Raw genomic sequence first — 21,760 nt, 5'->3', positions numbered from 1 at the left:
ACTTCTATTTCAACAGTCTCTTGCATCACTGTTAATATCTCTAAAGATGTCTTTCTCCATCCAGCCAGGGCTGTGCACTGCATGTTGGCCATAAAACAGAAAAAAAAATCCTGCCTTTCTCCAACAGAAAAGTCTCTTGCAACAGCCAAGTTGTCATTTCTCAGGATTATCATAACCTCATAATTAAGTTGCAAAATTCAGAATGGAATAACCCCGATGAACATAAATTACACAGAAATGGATTTGATTTGCATGTAATAATGGCTTCTTTCAGAATTAATTACAAATATGCTGGAGTATGGATTAACGTGCTCCTGATTCAGCACTGTATGTGCATGTTTAGCTGCTCTTCTAAGCTAAGGCTAGGAGTAAATTGTCTAGACAATTAATTATAATTCTTCTCTCATTTGCCAAAAAAACAGTAAAGCTTTGTGCAGAATCAGCTACCCAGCCTTCTTCCACCCCATCAGAGATCTTTAAAAAATCCATGAGCATATTTGTCATTCCATAATGAATTAAATTGCACATTGTTCACCATCCATTCTATCTGTGCAATCTGCCAGTAGAGACTCTTCATACTTCCCGTGGATTAAAAGCCTAACAAGAAACCCACCTCTAAAAATACAGCCTTGCTTCAAAGCCCCACCTAAGAGGAACAGGGAGAGCTTTGGCAGGATCCCTGCCCAGGGATCGCAGCAGTTCCATTTGTAAGCTGGTCTCTAACACTAAACGCTTCTCCTTAAGTAAACAAACAGCAAGGGAAATGTGCTTGAAGACAGAGATAAAAATGCATATCTATTTACTTTAGAAGCCTGCAAAGCCTGTTCTTTCACGGCTACAGTGTGAGGAAGTGGTGCAACTATTTAAATTCAATCACCATGGGAGTTCAAGGCACGCTCCAAAAAAAGCTGCGTGTTGTACCCTCTCCCGCATGCAAAAGCCAGCTCTGCAGGAATAAACATTGTAACATCAGAAGTATTTTACCAAACCATACATGGGCCTGAAGAACAAGATATCAAATCATGTAAAATCAATAGATCCTACAGACAAGGTTTGACCAAGCCATCCCAAAAGACCTATTTTCAGTACCCAATTTCACAGGACCACAGCATCCTTTTGTTGGTCATCAAGAGGTTGTGGGGGGAAAAGAAAGAAAAATCCCAAATCATGATTTTGCTGTAGACTGCCCAGCAACACTCAAAAGGAGAACGAACTTTTTAAACAAAACCTAAAATGCCAACAAAAAAATCCTCCAAAATATCAAACATGAAGATATTTTTGGCATGAATGAAGAGATTATTTAAATGTACCCTTTTAATAAAGTAACTTATACTGGAATAACATTAATTGCTTTTTTTTTTTTTTGTGTTTCAGTGTAGTGTTGGAAAAATTCAATTTCAAGCCAAAGTAATTTGCTTTATTCTCCATGGTTACTAAACGCCACTGGACCATGGATCTTTCTGAGTGCAGAAATAGTTGCATAAAAAGTCACTAATTTGGGTTACTCCCCAAAAATATTTAGAAGAAACCAGAACTGATAGCCCACAGTAAATACTGAAATTAATCTAAATTTCAATAACTGACAGAAGACTACAACCTCCCAGATATCTCTGAGAGTGCATTCCCAAAGGACAAAAAGAACAACCAGAAAATTCCCAGTCAGCTTGACCATTGTTCTCTGTCACTGCTTTCCTGAATGCTGCATGAAGTTTTAAATTGATCAAGTGAAGCACATCACTGGTGTTAGCCCACAGAACTTGCTGCTCAGAGGCATCCCACACTTTTTCCAGAGTCAATTCTCCACCAGGAACATCCCTCTTTCCCCAACAGAGCACTGAGAATCAAATTTCAGGATCTCCTACCTCGATCAAAAAGTCTCCAGTTCTCAGGCCAGCTTGCCATGCTACTCCCCCTTCATCCACAGATTCCAAGTACTGCAAAGCAGGAAAGGCTGGAGTTGGGGTGAATTCTTCAATTGGTGTGTCAGCTTTAAAAATAAATACCACATTAAAAAAAGAAAGTTATGGAGTGCTTGCAAATACCACTTGACTACAGGCCTATCATTGGTCATTCCAATTTAGGGTTAAAAAATGGTGGGTGCTGGAAGTGAGAGGGATGTGCCTCACAGGAGATCAGGACGCTGGGGACAGAGTGCAACCCCCCTGCAATAGCAAGCCACAGGTCTTCCTTCCAGAGGGGCAAATACCTGCTCCTTTCCTGACACAAACCACATCAAGCTGCACCAGGCAATAGCTGGGTTCTGATATTCCAGGATATTCAGTATTGGCTCAAGTAACCCTTTTGTGTGCCTGGCAGAATGCTGTAACTCTGGCAACATCCACCTAAAAATGAATTATGTGCTGGAGCCAGGAGAGAGCATCTGGCCAAACTAGGGGGATGGGATGGGTGGCAAAGCATGAAAAAAATCAACCAGAATTTTTTTTCCCCCTCCTAAATTTAGATGTGCATAACAAAGAAGAGACCACTTTTTAGGAGAGGAGGCACAGCTGACCCTGTGACAGCCCTGCCTGCCCCTCTGTGTCACGTACACACACAGGCAGAAAAGTCCTTGGGTCTTTCACCTGAGCTGCCCCTGCTGCTACAGAGAAAATCTGGGGGAAACCACTGGGCTCAGCCAGAGGGAGCGAGCCCTGCTCAAAGCACTGATAACCCACACGAACACTCAGAGATAAGGCAGTGCCTTGGGCTTCCCTGCTTCAACTCCAGACATTTCATTTGGCTAAAACTGGCAAAGCTTTCCCTGCCCTGCAAATCCACAGTGGCACTGGTCTAGCTTGAGGGGTGGGGAACAGGGAAAGCAAAAGCCATGTCCCAAGAATGAAGACATGGAATAATTTTCATGCTCAAGCAAGGCAAGGGAGAACCCATGTGAAATGAGGGGGAGCAAGAGATGGGACATACCATCACATTATATATATTCTTTTTTAAAATACAAAGGGAGCAAACTGCACTGCAAGTTAAAAAGCAAAGCATTAAATAGAATGCCTTTTTTAACTGGTAGGAATGCCACTGTGATGGATTTTAGCCTACAGAGAAGTGCTGTGCAGCTTAACATATGAACAGCTTTAAAAATGAGCACACTACAGGCCATGCAACATACGTGCAGCTTCTCAAGATATAAAAAAAGATCATATTTTCATACTAAAACTGCACCAATGTCACCTTGCAGAAGATCCACACCTATTTTAAACAAAACATCCCTCTCTTGTCTATTCCTATTCACAGCCCTATTCAATCAGGCTGGCATTTGAAATAAAGCAGCAGTTTTTATGAGGAAAGCAGGCTTCCCACAGTTAAGTAAACTGCACAACAGAACAGATTAATGGCAAAATACTACATCCACCAGCATGAGAAAAATACAGGCAAAACTTTCTCCCCCCAAACGATTATGCAGTGCTTCTCCCATGTAAAAATGCAAACTGCTTCAGAGAGAAGGCACTGAAATCCATCGGAGTAGTATAGCATACAGAGAATCCTGTTGTCTAGCAACCAAGTGCACCAAGAATAATTCCTGCTTATATTCTGAGATGTATAAATTTCTTCATGCCACTGCACATCACACACACACACACTCACACACAGAAGCACATACCTTTTGCCCCTCTGAGCACAAATCCAAATCCTTCATTGTCTTTTTTCTGCAGGACCACTGCCTTTTCTTCTATTATGCAGTCACTGTAGAGAGAATTCCGAGGATAGCGACCATTATTACATCCCTTCATCACCACTGTAGTAGCTGCTCCTCCAGTGTGCAGGTTCATCATCATCACAGCCCGTTAATCAAATAATATTGCAGTAACCAAGCATGGGAAAATATAGAACAAATAGCAGCGAGGGGAAGACAAAGACTAAGCTGGATGGTAAAAGAGAACATGACAAAGCAACTTAAAATGAATAAAAAAGGCAGAGAGGAAAAAGAAAGAAGAAGAAATCATGCATGGTGGTTTGTGTTCTATATGAATGACTGGATGAACATGTGATCATGTAATCTGTGGGCTAGCTAGGACTCTAAAAGGAAAAAAAGTAAGTGAACTGAACGACAGTATCATTAATAAACTCCTCAATCGTGGATGTACCAGATGCATCTTCTAGTGAAGCCAAAATGAAACCAACCAGAAGAAAAATGAGGCAGCATTTTAAATTTAAAGATAATAAATTATGATTTTCTATTAGCTAACTAAAAGGCACAAATATATTCCGAAAGCTATGCCTTGCATCAAAAGCCCTTTTTCAATCCTATTGAATGTTGCATGCTGCAAGAATCCCACATGATCATCTGACAGCCTACAATGCTAACAACGTGCAGCTGCCTTGGCGTCATCAAGCACAAATTTCCACAGCATCAAGAATCTGCATAATTGAAATAGTAACAAGGCATGCACAAGCAGGAAAACACATTTTCTAAGGAATATTTCCTGTCTCCTGATAAACAATTAATATTATAAAACAAGGAGATGGTATAAAGGACTATTTATGTAAGCAGTATTCCCTTAAAGAGAAAGTAGCCTTAGGAATCTCACTGTCATTGGCTAAGATAAAAGTAGAAGGTAGATGAAGAAAATGCACAAAATGCATATTAAAATAGGACGTTTCGGATACAGGGAACGATCTGTAAAAGCCTTAAGGTGTTCAATATCTTTAATTAAACATGAAATTACTAAAAAAAGCTCAAAGAAAAAAAAAAATTTTCAATGCTCTTTTAGGTACCAAAGAATTGCACAGCACGAGTTGCAGGGGTTAAGTTCACAAATTGTCAGCACTGCAAACTGCTGCTTCAAAATACCCACAGAACTAGTTCAGATAGAAGGAGTATGAGCAAGTTTGCTTTCCTTAATTTTTTACTAGCCAACTTCTGTTCCCACTGGTCTGGTACAGAATCCAGTCCCCAGAGCAGTAAATGAAAGGAGAGACTGGATCTGCCTCAGGGCCATTAATAATCCCCAGGGGGAGGAGGAAACTAAATAAAGAGAAATTGGTGTGACCTTTTTATTTAAAGCTCTGAACAAAGAGAGGGATGATGATATCAGGACACCAATGGACAGCCTCCAAACTCCAGATTTTTCGTGCATCACAGACCATCCTTTTGGTGCCTTTCCAACTCTGCAGGATGAAACTTCCCATGGCTGCTGAAGCGATGATGTAAGGTTGTCTTCCAAATTGCAGAGTGTTTAACACCACACATGAACTCAAACTGCCACAATGGTGACTTTGTGGGCAAGAGATGGTTTCCATCAGCACCCACAGCCTTTGTATTCTCAACTTATTGTAATTTACTGTGCCTTCCAGACATTTCCTGTACTTACAGTTAAAAAACTTCTGCTTTTTGAGAAAGCCCAACACCCACCTGCTCAGGGGTATCAGGATGGGATGGAATATGCAGCTCTCAGAGCCCACTGAAGCTCTCCATCAACATCCTAATGTTCTAGAAAGTGACTGCTCCTACCAGTGCATTGGCTTATTTCCCTCATTTCACCACCACGTTCTCAAGGTGGGTCCCTGTGCTTATCCACTGAAGAGTCAACAGTGTTACTTTTTTTAATACTTGGTCAAATTAATGAAACCCATTCCCTTCAAGTTTCTTTGTAATCAATCAATAGCTCAATAGAGCTTAGAAGGCAACTTCTGAGATCCTAATTATAGCAAGAGTTTGGTTCAAAGAACCCCCCTCGTATCCCCTCCCTAAATCCCACTCTTGTGTCAGTTCATTTCCATACAGCATTCAGAAGTTTTATCAGCTCAGCAAACTCAGGATCAATTCTCCTGGTCTACATCCAAAAAAAAAAAAAAAAAAAATAGGCATGCAGGGTCCTTCCAGAGCCAGCTAATGAAATGGATGGGCATTGTCAAGTCAGGCTCACTTCATCCTAATGTACAGACTAAAGGTATAAAAACAACCTCTGATTTTCTTCTCATGTACAGCACATCTATTCCATAAACTACCCAGTTTTATACTTCAGTTCATGTACTGAAAGTGGGGGTGCAAAATTGCCAACATTTTACAAAATTACGTGCAAGGGGGAGGTGAGAGGTAAGGGAGGGAGAAGCACAACATGGTTTTTGGTGAGAAAACACACAAACTGATCTCTATTATTTGACAAATACAACTTTCTAATATACAGTTACAGTCATAAAGAGAACACCAACACAGCCTGGAAAGTAAAATGATAGGCTTGAAAAAATCACATGTGTAGCATTTCTTCTCATTTATGTTCCCTAGAAGTACGGCACCTGCAAAAATCCTATGGCTTGAGTAGCTTAAACTTATTCAAGCAACCACAGAAAGCAAACTGATTCTCCCCACACACCTCAGTGCTGCAGGGCAAAGAACCAGCAGCAGGAAAAAGGGGGAAGACAAACAGGCACACAAAAAATGAACTGAGTTTACAGCCTGCACATCCTCTCTCCCAGAAAACTTGCATTCCCAAGAAAAGGAAGCAGAAGAGGGGCAGGGTTTAACCTCTGACTCTTTGCAGTGCTGCTTTTTGCTGGCTCTGCCACGCCAGGGCTCTCTGTGCCAGCCAGGGTGGACTCTCCACTGAAGGTCTGTTCACAGTCCACCTGCTCCTGGCAGGAAAAGTGGTGCCAAATGTAAAACTAGGTCAAAATTTCTCCCCATGAGCCTTCTTGGCAGCGTCTCTTTGATCCTGGAGGTGTTGTAAATACTCAGCAGCAGAACACAGGGTACAGCAACCAGTGACAAATGAAGGTGGCATTGCATTAGGAGCTGCTCAGAGGCCTGAGCTCAAGCAAAAAGAGGAATTTCTTCCCAGACTCTTTCAGTGAAATGCACAGCTCTATGTGAGGCCAGGCAGTCCCTGTTATCTGTGATATGCCAAATTTCAATAGGTAAAATCCCTGAAGTTCATTTCTGTCCCATGCCAAACAAAATTCAACAGCTTCCATTTCAGAGATGAGTCCTCAGAATATGATCAGTTCCATATGATGGTAATAAAATGAGTAATTCTAAAATCAATAGCTCATTATTTAAATAGGGCAAACACTGCTTTGACTTTGGGCTGTGTGAGGCCAAGATTCATTGCAGGCAAAGTTAAATGCAAAAGGCATCCTATCAATTGCAGGACATGTCTGTGTGGAGCACAATCAAAAAACCTCAGGTCAAAATAACAGTCAATGTAAATCTCTGCTTTACTCAAGCAGTAGATGTTAGAAAACATGATTGTTCATCAGCTCATGTAGTTTCTTTACCAACTTAAGGCTCAAGAACTGTGCAGAGGTGTTACAATTTCCACAATTTTACAGACTGACCAATGGAGAAAGGGAAACAGAAAGATTTGCCCATGGTCAGACAGATATGTGAGTTTTGAACTCGGCACTGTTCCACATAACAACCATCATTTGTGTGGACTTTTCTAAACAGCAGTAATTTCTGCTTTGCTAACAGCCCTTTAAGATAATATCTGAGGAAGGAAGGAGAAATGTCAAGTCTTCCATAAAGACCTGTATGAAGAAAATAAAGGTTGGAGTGCAGGTTCCTGCTGGAGGCAGGCCCACAAAACCTGGCTTCCTGTTCTCATCAGGGATAACTACACCTTATCTTAAGGCATGACTTATTCCACAAGCTAAAATACTAAATTACAGAGGTGGAGACTATCAGGACTACAGGATGTGTTTAGGCAAGTTTGTATCAAGTGTTTCTTTGCTGATTTCAATCTGAAAAACAGCAAGTAGAGGACAATCCACTGAAAATTATCACCGTTATTGGGAAACAAAAGTGGTTATTTGGTATACTGTCAGTCTCCCCCTAAGGCAGAGGAAAAAATGAATGTAAAAAGGAATTCTTTTCCTCATTCCCTCCAGTCATCTCCTGGAAACATAACCAACCTTTTCAGCTTCAGCAGCCCAGCAGTACACAAGCCCTTCAGAGTAAGGACTTGCTCTCCCCCCTTGAGGGAGAAGTGGACCTTGCTCTCTCCAGGTTCACTTCTTTCAGTTGGCCAAGTGAATCTAAATCTCTTCATTAGCCCTTTTTCTTCTCCTCAGCACTCTTGCAATTGCAATCTCTTTGAAAGATCTACTGAGTTCACAACTAGATACATCCTAGAAGAATAAAGTGTTCTGCCAGGTGCAATAAAACGATATCTAAATCATTCCATAAATTTATATGCAATGTCTGGAAGCAGTCACACTAATTCCTTTCAGGATAAAATGGCCAATTTATAGTGGTTATGCTCAAGCCAGAGAAGAGCATTTGGGAAATCTGTTCAACAGGAGGAGCCCCTTGTGCATTATCCAACAGTCAATCCCTGTTAAAGGCACATCAAAAACATTGTTTCCCTTTTTTCAGGAAGTAACCTGTCCTGATACCACATAAAATGGAAATTATGTCTACAGCAAACTTTATTGTAGGATATAGCAAACTTTCAGTGGGAAAACATTTCCTGTTACTGCTGGAAGGGGTCAACCTTACAATTTATAGTCAGCTACTCTAATGGCTTCAGGAAAATTGGCTAATCCTACTAATTAAGGCCTTCAAGATTAATGAAGACACTTTCTGTGATTGCTCAAGTTTCCCAGGCATCAATCATCCACTTTTAGGTCTCACACAAGAGCTCCCGCAGCTCTCCTGTGTCAGGCAGAGTAGCAATCACTTGCTCAAGAGGCAGCAGCTAAAGCAGCGAGTGGGTTCTGTGCACAGCAGATAGGGAAATACACAGCCTTGTCCCTAAAAAACCCAGTGGCAACCCAAACAGAAACAGTGGGATGCAGCCAACTAAACAGTCAAACTCACAGTGACCTCTCCCTTCACAGCATCCTAGGATCCCAGAACTGGGGGATTGGCCCACTCTGTACAGCTGAGCAATGCTAATGTCTTTATGACAAATCTAATTATTTTCCTTTAGAACGCACGTTTCTCTGGAAGTTTGTAGCAAGCTGTGTTTGGGAGAAAAAAGTATTTCCAAATAGATGGGTCAGTGCCTCAGCACTTTCCTCATGGCAGACAGAACCTAGCATTAAAACAGAAATATTGGAGAGCAGTAAACTTTAAATTGATCAATTCCTTACTAGGCAGCTTAAGATACAAGTCCAAGGACTATGATCATGGCACAATAATTAAAATATGACAGAGAAGGGATGAAGAGAATCTCTTAGAACTAAAAATTCTCCAAGTTGTTCTGCTATTTCATTAAAAAAAATAAACTGGAAAATCAGGGCTGCATATGGAAGTGCAGCATGGAATCAAATGTTTAGTACTACCTATGGCTCTCAGCTTCACAGGTGCTCCCAAAGAAATCCAAGAGCAGAATCTTCAGAGGCACAGACAAACAGACGACTGGTTGTGTGTCAGTGCCTGATTGGCACAGCTGGCACTCCAACAAAAAAAACCCAGAGAAGACAGACAAGATCACCATTCCCCCTGCTTGCACTGTGTTCCTCTCTGGCTTTATGATTTGTGGCAAACAATTTCAAATTGCAACAGGAAGGACAGAGTCTAATTTCTCCTTGGTAAACTTGGCATAGCTGTGTCTTCCTCAGCTGGCTATGATCAAGCCAGATAAAGGACCAGGAAATAAAGGATGCTCCAGCAATACTCCTGGAACCTCCCCATATTCATATATTTGTATTTCCAATCTCCTGTAGCAGTGCTGTTTCTCCAGAGTTAGTAAACATCTCGTGGAGCTCTTTGATCATGAGAACAGCAAGGCTGCAGATTTTGCTTTGAAATCTGCTGATGAAAGAGGAATATGTCAAACTGTGGCTGTTTTAAAGACATGGACATATTCTCCAGTTCTGGATCTGTACTGCACGCTGAGGGAATCACAGGCTCCAGTAAAACCTCACAGCCCATCTTCCACCTAAAAAAGGTGTTTCATTCACACTTCTAAACAGGGAATCAAGCCATCTTTATTGGATTTTGAATACTTGATATCCTGGGTAAAAGAAGAGCAGCTATTCACTAAGTCCCCAAACCCACACTAATGTCAGCCGGGAAGGGATTCAGTAAGAATTAGGAAGTCAGAAAGATGGTGCTGCTTTTTCCAGCCTGTGATCAGTAGAGGTGCCCCCCAAAAAATAAAGAAAATCAACCATCATTACAAGAAGCAACCTATGTTAAAGAGACTAACAGTGCTGTACACTTCAATGGGTTTATGCTACAAAACTTTACAAAAATATAGGTTTAAAAGAGAAATATTGAATTTCACAACAGAAGTGCACAGTAGCTGCACAATTTATGTAGAGCCAAGGAGAAATTTCGTCTCTCTCTCACTCCCCTCAGTCCACTTAGCTTTTAATTTTTCAACTTTTCCTTTACTCAGCTTTTAATTACTTATTATCATGTTTTTTGGTGTGCAGGAGAAGGGAGTAGGCAATTTAAAGTAATACTTCTCAAATAAATTGATTTGGCTGTTGGTACTTGTAGGTTGTTTCCCGGTTGTACCTTAAGTTGCTGAAACTGCAACAAGTAAAGTAAAATATTGATACAGCAAACCAGGAAGTCAACCTCCTGGAAAGAGAAATCATCCAGTAAAAGTCTGATTGTATATTATGTAGGAATCTCAGGATAGGATATGAAGGCAATAAAAAAAGTCAGTGGTAAATTCATAATCCTAAGCAAATGTGTATATATAGGGTATATATGCACCATACCCATGCATGAATGTATTTATACACACTCACAAAAACCCCAAGTATTTTAGCCTTTTTTAAGAGAAAAGTTATTATTCTTTCACATCTGCACTAGTAGAGAGAAAACAAAAAAATCACTGTGAGTGAGGAAAGCGGCAAAATGAATTTAAAAATAAAAGCTTAATTCCTCTGTATTAATTAATTTCATTTTTCTTTTAAAAGTGAACAGTCATTTCAAACATCACACATGACCAAGTGAAAATCAGACATGCAGGCAGGACTCCTGCTATGGAACAGGAGAGTTTTATAGCCCAGGGTCCCTCTAGCCCCTTCACACAAATGTTCCACCTAGCACAGGAATATTTTGGGTTCTAGCAACCTCCACTTGCACCCGGTACTCATCAGCAATTTTCAGTTTTATTTATCAAGCATTTGAGCAATGTGAGCCTGGGATGTGGAAATATTAATATTCATTGCTAATGCGATGAGCCTTGGACAAACAGGATGTCCAAACACTCACATATGTTTAGGTTACCAGGATATTTATCTAATAAACACTTCACTGTTTAGGTTTGTATTTTCCTATCCCAAAACAGCTGCAGTTCCACCCTCAGATGTGCCTCCAAAGCACAGAGAAACAGGAATTTTCTCCCTAATCATCTTAACATACAAAGCATTTAGACAAAAGGAATATTAATTATAGATGTTAAACCCACTGTTTTTTATACAGTTTTTTTAATTCATAATTTTCCTGCTGTTTTTGCTAAAATTGGTCATTATTATCACAGACAACCTCAGTACCAAGGAGAGGGACATGTTCAGGGTTATCAAACAGGACAAGTGACAAAGGCAGAACAAGGGAAGTAACTACAATCACACCTTGGGTTTAAAAGAAAATAAAAGAAAGTGTTTTATTAACACTTTTTAAACGTGCTACAAGTCCTTTAAGGTAGCAGTTTGACCTTGGAATTCTTAAAAACAATTATTAAACTCGCAGTACATTTTGGTATCACAACTCCACTTGCTCCAAGAGGGTCTAAACAAAAATAAGCTACAAAATAGGGGAAGGAAACTGGTGATTTCAGGACTGGTGCCAAACATGAGTTTCAGGTTAGTTTTAAGGGATCCCTCAAGTTTTCCATCCCACCCTGTTTGCTATGATGAGCAGGAGGAATTATCATCCTCCTGTCCTGCACTCCTGGGAAAATAAACTCAGTCCTGACCACAAGGAGTGTGAGTAGCCCTGACTGTACATTTCAGCTTTACAGATGGAACTATTTTACTTACAAGTCTGCATTGTACAGAAGAGCACAGTGATTAAATCAATGTTAAACACGTTGCAAATTCTTATGACAAAAAATACCTTTAGTATTTAACTTACAAGTTTGAACTTCTGTCTCAAAACAAATGAGGCCTCACCAAAGGCATAAAGTTTTTCTGAAAACATCTTTATTCTTCCCCAAGAGCTTTAAAAATACAGTGTACACTGAGAAACTTTGATTTCCTAGGATTTTGCACTAAAGAGCTGAAAAGGTGACACGAATTTTTCACATATCCCTTTAAAATCCTGACTAACCACGTTATTTCAGTCTCATTAACATCAGAAAGGAGGTGGCAACTCTACCTTATTTTCTGAGATATATTATCCCTCTCCATTTCTCTAATTGCAGTAAGCTCTTGAGTTATTTTAAGTCTACTCCAAATTTTGCTTACCAGCAAGACAAAATGTCCATCTTAACAGCTCTCCTGCCTCCCAACATCATTATTTTCAGCAATTCTGTCAAAGGATGGCCAGTTTAGCCCAAAATGCTGGTAGCAGTGGAAAAAAATCACTGACTTCATGATTTTATTTTAATTGGCCATGACTTCTCTTAATTATATGAATGTTGAACTGGAACCTGTCTTTATTGCCCCCCTGCCTTTCACATTCAGCTTGTTGGTTGCACTGATGTGGAATTTCTGGGAATATGAAGCTTTCTTTTTTTGTGTACTGGAGACAAGGTAAAAATACTGGTTTATCATTTCAGATGCACAGATTTTAATGTATTTCAGAGTTTATGGTGCTGGAAGTGGTTGCAGTAGGGGTATAAACCACCTCTGCCATAGGGGCAACTGCTCCGGGCTGATACTGATACTCGGTATCAGCCCCGGTTTTCAACTGGAGCACCAAACTCTTAATTCTGTTATCTGGGCCCTATAAAAAATTAGAGAAATTAAAAGGCACGTAGGTAACAGGATTTTTTTCCTCCTAAAGATGCAGCAGCCACTTTTTCTTAGTGCACATATTCAACACTCACTATTCCTCTGCTCAGAACCTTGCCGTGAACTCAGTTTTTGTGTAACACTTATCCCTTAAAGACAAGCTTTTGTTGATACATTTTAGTGCTTGTCAGACATCATCTCTCCAAAAACAGGCTGACATTTTGTGTCAGAGAGAGCAGGGAGCCCCAGCAGCATCACCAGCCACTCAATTGGTGCATCTGCCAATCATCGCCATGGAGCAGCCCCTAACATCCACAAGGATGGAGAGAGCATCTGCTCCTGGCTTGGGGAAAGGGGAACACTTTCAAAGGGCTTGGATGAAGCCCTGCTCTGTCCAGCAGGTTCCTGGCATTCAGCAGCAGCTCAGGCTGTGGATTTAAGTCTGACACACAGAGGACTCAAGCCCAGACCTCCTTTAGTTCAGGTGAATGCTCCACCACCAGCTATTGTTTGCTCTTTAGCTGCTCCCTCTTTGTTGGGTTCAATTACATTTCTTAAAGAAACACTGCTCCAGCACATCTGGTTTGTCCCAGGAGGAACAAGGCACCCTCCTCCCACACACTCCTTTTGCACCATCAAAGAGACTGAGCATGAAAATCCACCCCTTTCCAATTGTGGATCATTTCAGCTTTCAAGAGGAACAAAACACATACGCTGCCTGCCAGCCACCCTGAGAATGTTTCCTCATAGATCAAACTCTCCAAATGCAACAAATATTTGTGAAAATCTGCCTGGAAAGAGAGGGTGAGATGGGGGAAGAGTGGTTTAGATCACTCCTACTGGAGGCAGGCCCACAGTGAGAGTTCACCAGTTATTTGTTCCATTTGGGGCTGCCAACTGCATCATTCCCAACCAGAGGCACCATATGGAGCCTTTGCTCATCTGGTGATGAGGTGACAGCACGGCAGCCAAAGTTGCCCTGGGGCAGGGAATTAAATCATCACAGGGGCTGGGATGTAGGAATGGAAAACACCAATTATTAGAAACCTCATCATCATCCTCCTCTCTCCCCCCTCCCCAAAAAAATCCCATTTGAATCTCCTGTTTTCCTCTGCTCTAATTACATGGCTCTCGTTTCTAACCAACCTGGTGTCACACCTTCACAAACTTGTTCTGCATCTCCACTCCTTTTTCTTTCCTTTTTTCATTTTCTCTATTCTAATTTAAAGAATAAAACCCACTTGATTCCCCTTCATGCACAGGACACAGGCTGCTGCTTTCAGTGGTGACATTTAAATCCATGCTGTCCTCCAGCATCCGGCCGGAGGAGTTGCAGAGGAAATCCTGCTGAGCCTGGGAGTACCAATTGCTGTGCAGGAAATGGCACAGCCCCCAAATCCCAGCCCTTGCAAACAGCAGCTTCTCTACTCCAGGCACACAGTTAAGTCTGGACTAGCACTAGAGGTAGATCCTAAAAGTTTTTCACAAAGAGCATTGTAATTCTGCATTTGGAAAAGGCTGTGTATTTTTTCCCCTCAGCTCTTGAGCTCTCTTTGCTAACACTTATCACTAAAAATTTAGGCAAACATCTAGCCCAGAAAATGCATTTTAGTCATTAGTTACCAAACCATCAGCTGCTAAAAGCTGGAATCTTACTGAAGTGGGTTGAGCAAACTTCACTGTTAAGGCAGCAAACAACTTAAAAATGCGCTTAGAAGCTAATGGAAACTTTTATCACTCACGGTAGTGTTTTGCATCTTACCATAATTGTATTAGACCTTAATAGTGCAATTACAGTACAGGTTTAGATGGAGAGGCACCACAATTCAGATGCACACACACACACCCTTTTTGCCTCCCATTTCAGCAATTCCTTTCAATATTTACTGTAGCCACCAGCACAAAAAGCTCCGTCATGGCATTGCACAACAGCAGGGGAGGCAAAGTGCAAAGTTGTTTATTAGCAACCAAAGGAATTTCCATTAGAAACTGAATAATTGTAAATTAAAAACTTCACATTTTACATCTCCACCTGCTCCACAGAGGCTACAAAGTGTTAATTATTGCTTAAATACATACGCAATTCTTCAAATTGCATCAAATTATGCTCTTCAAACTAATGAGGCACAAGGTATTAAAATTGAGCTACCCTTGACTTTCTGCCTCACATTAAGAGCAGCTCAGTGCTATCAGGCTGTTATACTCACAGTTAATTAATTAATTCAGAACATTCAACAGGCAAGTCCAACAAGATAACTTCAGACATCAAGGTGAGATTACATGCACACAAAACATTTTACATACTTTTCTCCCCTACAATTTGGCTGGTGCTGACCATTCTCTGTGCCCAAAAGAACCATGATATCACGTCTGCAGAAATTTTAAATCATTAAAATCTCAGAGAGGTTTCAGATGCAACCACATCACTGTCTCACAGGGTTATATGTAATTACAATGATGAGGACACTCAGATATTTTTGTTACCATTTTCTAGGCAAAAACTGAGCTCTGTGTATAGGTAAAAAAGTTAAATGCTGTTGGTTTTACTTATTTTCACCAGAGGAAACCAAGGACTATGTTTAAAATATATGCCTGCAGGTAAAATCAGTTGTAAAATCACTTTCCACTTATTATCAATGTGCAAATCCCAGATTGTGGATTTATTGTTAAGCGTGAGCAGCACCATTTTAATCTCCTTATTCCCATTTCCTTCAAGAGATCTCCTGAACAGTACAGACTTCCCAGGAAACATTAGTACAGTGGAACTGGTGATATCCAACAGAAAACAAACAAACAAAAGAGCAGTTCACAAAATCCTAGAATGGTTTGGGTTGAATGGGACCTTAAGGATCATTCAGTTCCAATCCCATATCATCTAGTTCTTACTTCAATTCAGAAAATCCCATTTATTTTCCATGTAACACTTCTTTCATTGTTCTGCCTGGGCAGAACCAACATGAAAATGTGGGAAGCAGGATATAAAATATAACAACAGCTCTTATACCTTCTCTCAATTTTTGTAAGGATCCATTTACCAGGATTTGGTGGATTGCTGCCAGGCAAGCAGCACTCAGCAAGCACATAAGCCAAATTCTCCACCCAGGGACACAGGGCCACCATAACCAAGGAGAAAATCCCTTTGCTCCCCATCAGTTTTACATTCCTCACCACTTGCAATGGCCAGAATTCCACTAAAACTTTCCATCTGTTTTAAATCTATATTTTATTATTTAAAAATCTATATTTAAAGAGATGAGCAACTGCATTTCTCCAGAGGGAGGATTATTTATGTGAAATATCCACATGAAACTAGATCAAAGTATTTCTGCATAGGACTGAAAGCTTCCACTAAAATAGATATGGAGCGCACCTAATGCTTAAACGACCAAGACAGCCCCACTTACATCACAACTTTGGGACAAAGGTATCCAACAGGCACATTCTGTGGGCTAAAAAAATTAAAAATATAACCAAGCTCCCCACAGCATGCTGAGTTGCAGGGGCAGACAGCATCAGCTGTGCCAAGGAGTCTCTCTGAGCCGCTCAGGAATAAATCTTATGCTGCTCTATCCAACAGTACACATGACAACAGCAACAGAGAATGGCCTGGAAAGAAGAATCTCCATTTTTTATTAGGTGTTTGTATGTAAATTGGCTTTTGAAGAGCTGCTCCTGTCAGCTTCCACACTCGTGGGACTTGGATGTTGCCACCTGACTCCAAGTAGGGACAGTAGGGTGAATGAATTAAGCCTTTAATTAAGTTTTCTTACAGATTACACCATCCTGTTTTCCTCTTGGTCTTCCTCCAGAAAAACAGAACAAAAACCATAAGGCAAATCAATTTGGTCCTGTCATTAATGTGGCGGCAACCAGCCTTTGGAAAAGGTTATTTGTCATCACATCCTCTCCTGTGAGCTCCTTAATGCTGCTGGAGCCGTGGGATGTCAAAGAAAGGCACCAGGAAAACTTCTGCCATGCAGGGGTTGGAACCAGCTAAAGAGTGTGGAGAAAACCCCCATGTGAAAGTCAATAACCCTGTGGAGAAAGACACAGAACAGGCAGGAGACCTCCCATTCATGTGCAGATTTTATTACATTGGTGCTGGCATTCAGTTGTGTTATTGACTTTTCCTGCTGCCCTGTTCTGCTGGGGGTGGGAGATGATGCAATGAATGCAGTAGGAAAAGTTTCCACTGTCATGTCCTAAAGTTCCCAAATTCATAGGAGCAATGGATCATGTTTTCTACCACACCAAATTTATCACTTTTACATAGCACCACACTATGTCTCATATCATTTATGTCTCCAGAGTATAAAACAAAGTTATCACTGTATTAACAGTCTCTTTCCATTTAAAAGGGTGATAACATTTTATATTTGAAATTAAACAACTAATTAATTCCACATATTTTCCTGACTGAACAATCCACTGTCCCATCTTGAAAGAATTAATGAATTTCCTCACTTCAGTTAAAAAGCAGATAAAAATTGGTAATTTCTAAAGGTTTACCTTAGCTTTAAGTTTGTAAAAAGTAAAGATTGTTTTTTTAATTCAAACATCCATTCTATGCCTTAGCAATACTTTCTATCATTAAACTGGAATTCAACCTTGATCAATTAACTTATTTACACCCTACAAATAATTTCATTTTAATTAACTGCTAACAAATGCAGGGAAGGCAGAAAACCTCAGAGATGTGGCACAGCAGTTCTGCATTACCTCCTTGCAGTTTCAGTGGTGTATGTGCTCTTTAGGACAAGGAGTGGGGATTTAAACTGAAAGAGGATAGACATTAAGAAGAAATTCTTCCCTTTTGAGGGCATGTCATCAGCACTTAAAGCACATAATACATCAGACCTGGTAGTTTCAAATACTACATTATATTTGTATGATATTTAGTGACTATATGCATGGGCAAGCAAGTCTCAGTGCCTTTCTCCACATTAGTAAGCATCCTCCCCATTTTCCCAAAGTTAATGTATGGATAACTGATCTCTTATGCAAAGCTGAAATAGGATTTAATGAACCTCCATTACTCAAGCTGCACATTTTCCTCAAGATGAAAAATGCCATGTACAATGTATTTTCCTGCATGTGAATAAGCCCATTAATATAGATTTCTGAACAGAGTGTTTCTACTCAGCAATTTTTGCCCTTTGGGAGGGAGAAGGAAAGGGAGAAGGGAGCAGACACTTCCCCTCACTCCCCCCACACAGTCTCTGGAAAGGAACTGGATCAGCTTTGTTAGTACTTTGGATTCAGAGCTGTTCTTAGCACAGAGGCACAATTGCCTTCTGACAAATGTTTATGAAACCTTTGCTGCCAGCATTAAATCTGTTCTAATGTATTCTTCCCCGACTTTGATACGAAATGATAACAGAGAAAGTAATCAAAGCAATACAAATCTGGCAATATCAAAAATTGCTCTCACTTTCACACCTTGTTTGCCTCTTTGAATAATTCCCCTCCCTGAAGAAGCCCTTGTGAAGAATTAAATCTGGATGTACCACCAAGAGACATTAATCTCCAGACAGGTTCTGAAATGCAAATTCTCTTTGCTTTAGCAGCAATGCACAAGCACCAGTGAAATCACCATTCAGAGGTACAAAAAGCTGATTTGCAGCCTCAGTCAGGTACCTAAAACACAACTTGGTGTGTTACTGGTTTTTTTTGTGTTCCTGGTGTTACTTTATAAAAATTCTAGATTTACCATTCTTTCCTGAAAAAATGTCTTAAGCAAGTCTACTTTTCCACTGTATTTCTTAGAATTTCACATTAATTCTGCCTTCTCCTACCTTTTCCTCTCAATTTCCACTATTACCCTTCCAAATGGATCCACTGGGTCTTGGATTCTCTGTGGAAACTCAAGGAGAGTTTTCTTCCAAACCTTGTCAGGAGAACTCTGCTGCTGCCCCTCTCTCTGCTCAGACAATTAATAGATATCAACTGCAGACACATTTCATAACTAATTTATATAAGGCTGTACAAAAGTTCATTTTTTCCTGATAATCTCTCCTGCTCAGTCCCGAATCAGGTAAGACACATTTTTTGAGAGCTTTACTTTGCACTGGACAAACCCAATACCTTTAGGAAAAAAACCTCCAAACAATAGAGAAATAAACCAACAACCCCCACCCCCTGAAAAAAAAATAAAAAGGTGGAAGGGAAGGTTTTGATGGAATTGACATTTTCTAATGAAAAAAAAAATCTTTTGTTAGAAAGCAGCAGGAGGTTTCCAAGTGGAATTATTTGATATCTCTGAGGCAATATGATGCAGCAGACACAGCTTTTCTCTTTTGCAGAAACAACCCTATCCATTCACACTATAGAGACAAGGATATGGATTTCGTAGATTAATGATCCTTCAAAGAACCTTGCAAAAAGCCAACTCCTCTCACTGCAATGTGCCCAGTAACCACCGAGCCTGCTCTGCAAAGCTTGTCTCAGACTATGGGCTCACAGCTTCTCTTGACTTTACCACCATCAGACTCCCCCAGTCAACCACATCATGTCCAACTGGGAACTCCCTCCCCAAATCCTTCAACTCACTATGTCTAAACCTCAGAACAAAGTCTAAGATCACAGAACAAAACCAACAGTTACCATATTTTTCTTTTTTTTTTTAGTATTGTGCTACATGAAACTCTGCCATTGCTTTACACATTTCAGTTTTTCTCCTACAATAAATGTGGTTTCCTTGCAAACAAACAAAAAAACAAGCTGCAATTGGACACTCAGGAGAAAAGCATAATAATTCCAGTATGCCACCAAAACTTCCTCAAGAAGACACCAAAAGCTAACTGAGGTTCTGTGTTTTGAAGGTCATCCTTTCTACCAGCAGTCACCTGTATGTTCAAGGTATATCCATGGGGGAGAAGAACATGCTTAAAAATCATGAATTCTCCACAAATAAAGAATCTGATTTCTCATTTCCAGCAGCTTCAGTTCTACTCAGGTTCCAAAGTCACTGTTCAGAACAACAAATCTTTCACCACTCCCAAAACAGAACAGTGGAACTCATGACTTCACTGCTCCCGAATTTTCTACACCCATCCCATATGAACAAAGAAAACTGCAATAAAAACCAATTTAGAAGTAAAATGGTACCCTCAGAAGTTCTGTTTAGTGATCTGCTTTCCTCTCCCCCCGCAAAGCCTAAACCAAAAGTAACAATTAAATAAAACCAGGGAAGGTTTTGTAAACAGATTGCAACCAAAAGGAAAAATTCTTACCTTGAAGCATCAAAGCTGTCATAGGATCCAACAGTGTAGTGTCTAAACAGCTTCTTTGTTCTATCTGCTCGTGTTTCTGCACAGAGAAAAAAAGAATTTTCAATACTTCTGTATTTCTTAATATTCCCACACAGTGAATAAATCTAGTTTCAAGGCATTTTGGAAAAAAAATGTTGGCTTTGGAGATATTCTTTTATGGCATCAGACACATAAAGTGAATAAGGAGAACTTGGAGATCATGAATCACATCATTCATAAGTTTTAAAGCTCCACTCACATTCTCACTGTCAAAAACTTTTGTGTCTAATATTTGGGTCTTTTCTAGCTAAGAGGCAAAATAGAAGAAGAAAGAAAGAAGAAAAATCTGCAATAGATGTCAGAAAGGTTGGGAAAATAGCCATAATATGCAAATCAATATTTTTTCGCCTAACTACAGGCTGGTCCTCCAATGAAATCACCTTTGGATTGGCAAAGAGACATCAGAAATCAGATAGAAAAGTTTCCAGTTTAGATTATGACTATTCAAGTCTCATCTGCACAGCTGAGGCACTCCATGGAAGGACAGCCTGACACAATCCCAACAGATTTTATTGATTATCCAAGCCAGCCAGAGCCCTCAAGGCACAGCACCTCTGTGGCACGGCTTTTAAGGATGGTACAAATGGCTGAAAGATTGGTGCTGTCAAATGACCAAGGGCAAGCCTGCAGAGAGAAAAAGAACATCAGAGCAGGATGGAAGGGCTTTGAACACAAGCAAGGAGCAGGACTAAGTCCTGGGAGGCAGACCTTGGGAGGGAGGGTGGGAAAAATGCCTATTTCCATGCTTTAACCAGTGCAGCTGACATGTAACTGGATCATGCCCCCAGCTGGAGGCATAAATACAAATACATCCATAATACAGAGTAATTCCAGCTGGAAATGTACACGAAGGTTGCAGCTGGCTAAAAGAGTAAGAAAGTTGTTTCTTCATAGCTGTGCACCAATTGGCAAGGCCCAAGAAAAGCAGTAGTAGAAAAAAACAAAAATATTTACATTTAAATATATTTTGTGGAGACCAGCCAGCCTCCATCCTACAGGACGGCCAGAGAGGGAGAAAATTCCTATTATAATATGAACTCGACTTGATAGTTGAGTTTATTTTGTCCCTTTGTCACTCACCTACAACCTGTATTTTCTGCCTAAAAGGCCCTTCCTTTACTCAAAATTCCTGCTCCTACTGCACAAATTGCAGTCTGTTCTCCACCAAGCAACATTCCTTTTTTCATGCCACTCTAAAAATCAGGTTCATACCAAGAGACATAAACAGAAGAAACACAGAAAATCATAAACCTGGAGTCCACTTTGAGTTTCCCCCTGGCCTGTTCTCAGAAGTCCCTTGGAAATTATCACAAGAAAGAAATTATGATAAAGAACATTTTGAAATCTTAAAGCAACTGCTTGAGCCTTAAGGAGCCAGATGTTCCCCCTGCAGAATCTGTTTTCTATAGCATGATATTTCAGTGCTGTAAGGAATACAAAGTGGGTGGGAGGGATGGGAAGGCACAGCAAGGCAGAGAGCTTTGTTCAGCTCCTCAGGATTGCAGAGCCAGCACTCTTCAGCTGCAAGCTTGGGTCTGCTCCCCTCTGTTTCCCCCCACTCCTCTGTGTGCAGTCAGGGATTATTTGGGAAAACAGAAGCCTTGCAAGGTGCTGAACTCGAGGCTAAGTGGCAATTTCCC

The 21,760-nt window shown here is 40.5% G+C and overlaps 1 protein-coding gene across 1 annotated transcript in view; it reads right to left on the bottom strand.

The window, feature by feature from the left end:
* Positions 1-21,760, bottom strand: part of SHANK2 (SH3 and multiple ankyrin repeat domains 2) — a 271,596-nt gene that overhangs the window by 109,823 nt on the left and 140,013 nt on the right. The window contains 3 exon segments of the mRNA XM_031061167.1: positions 1,863-1,987; positions 3,614-3,696; positions 20,043-20,118. Coding sequence (XP_030917027.1) covers positions 1,863-1,987; positions 3,614-3,696; positions 20,043-20,118 — 284 coding nt within the window.

This window comes from Geospiza fortis, unplaced genomic scaffold (genome assembly GCF_000277835.1).
Source record: "Geospiza fortis unplaced genomic scaffold, GeoFor_1.0 scaffold590, whole genome shotgun sequence".
NCBI lineage: Eukaryota > Metazoa > Chordata > Aves > Passeriformes > Thraupidae > Geospiza > Geospiza fortis.
The sequence above is the reverse complement of the archived record's forward strand: the minus strand, read 5'-3'. Positions and strand labels throughout refer to the sequence as shown.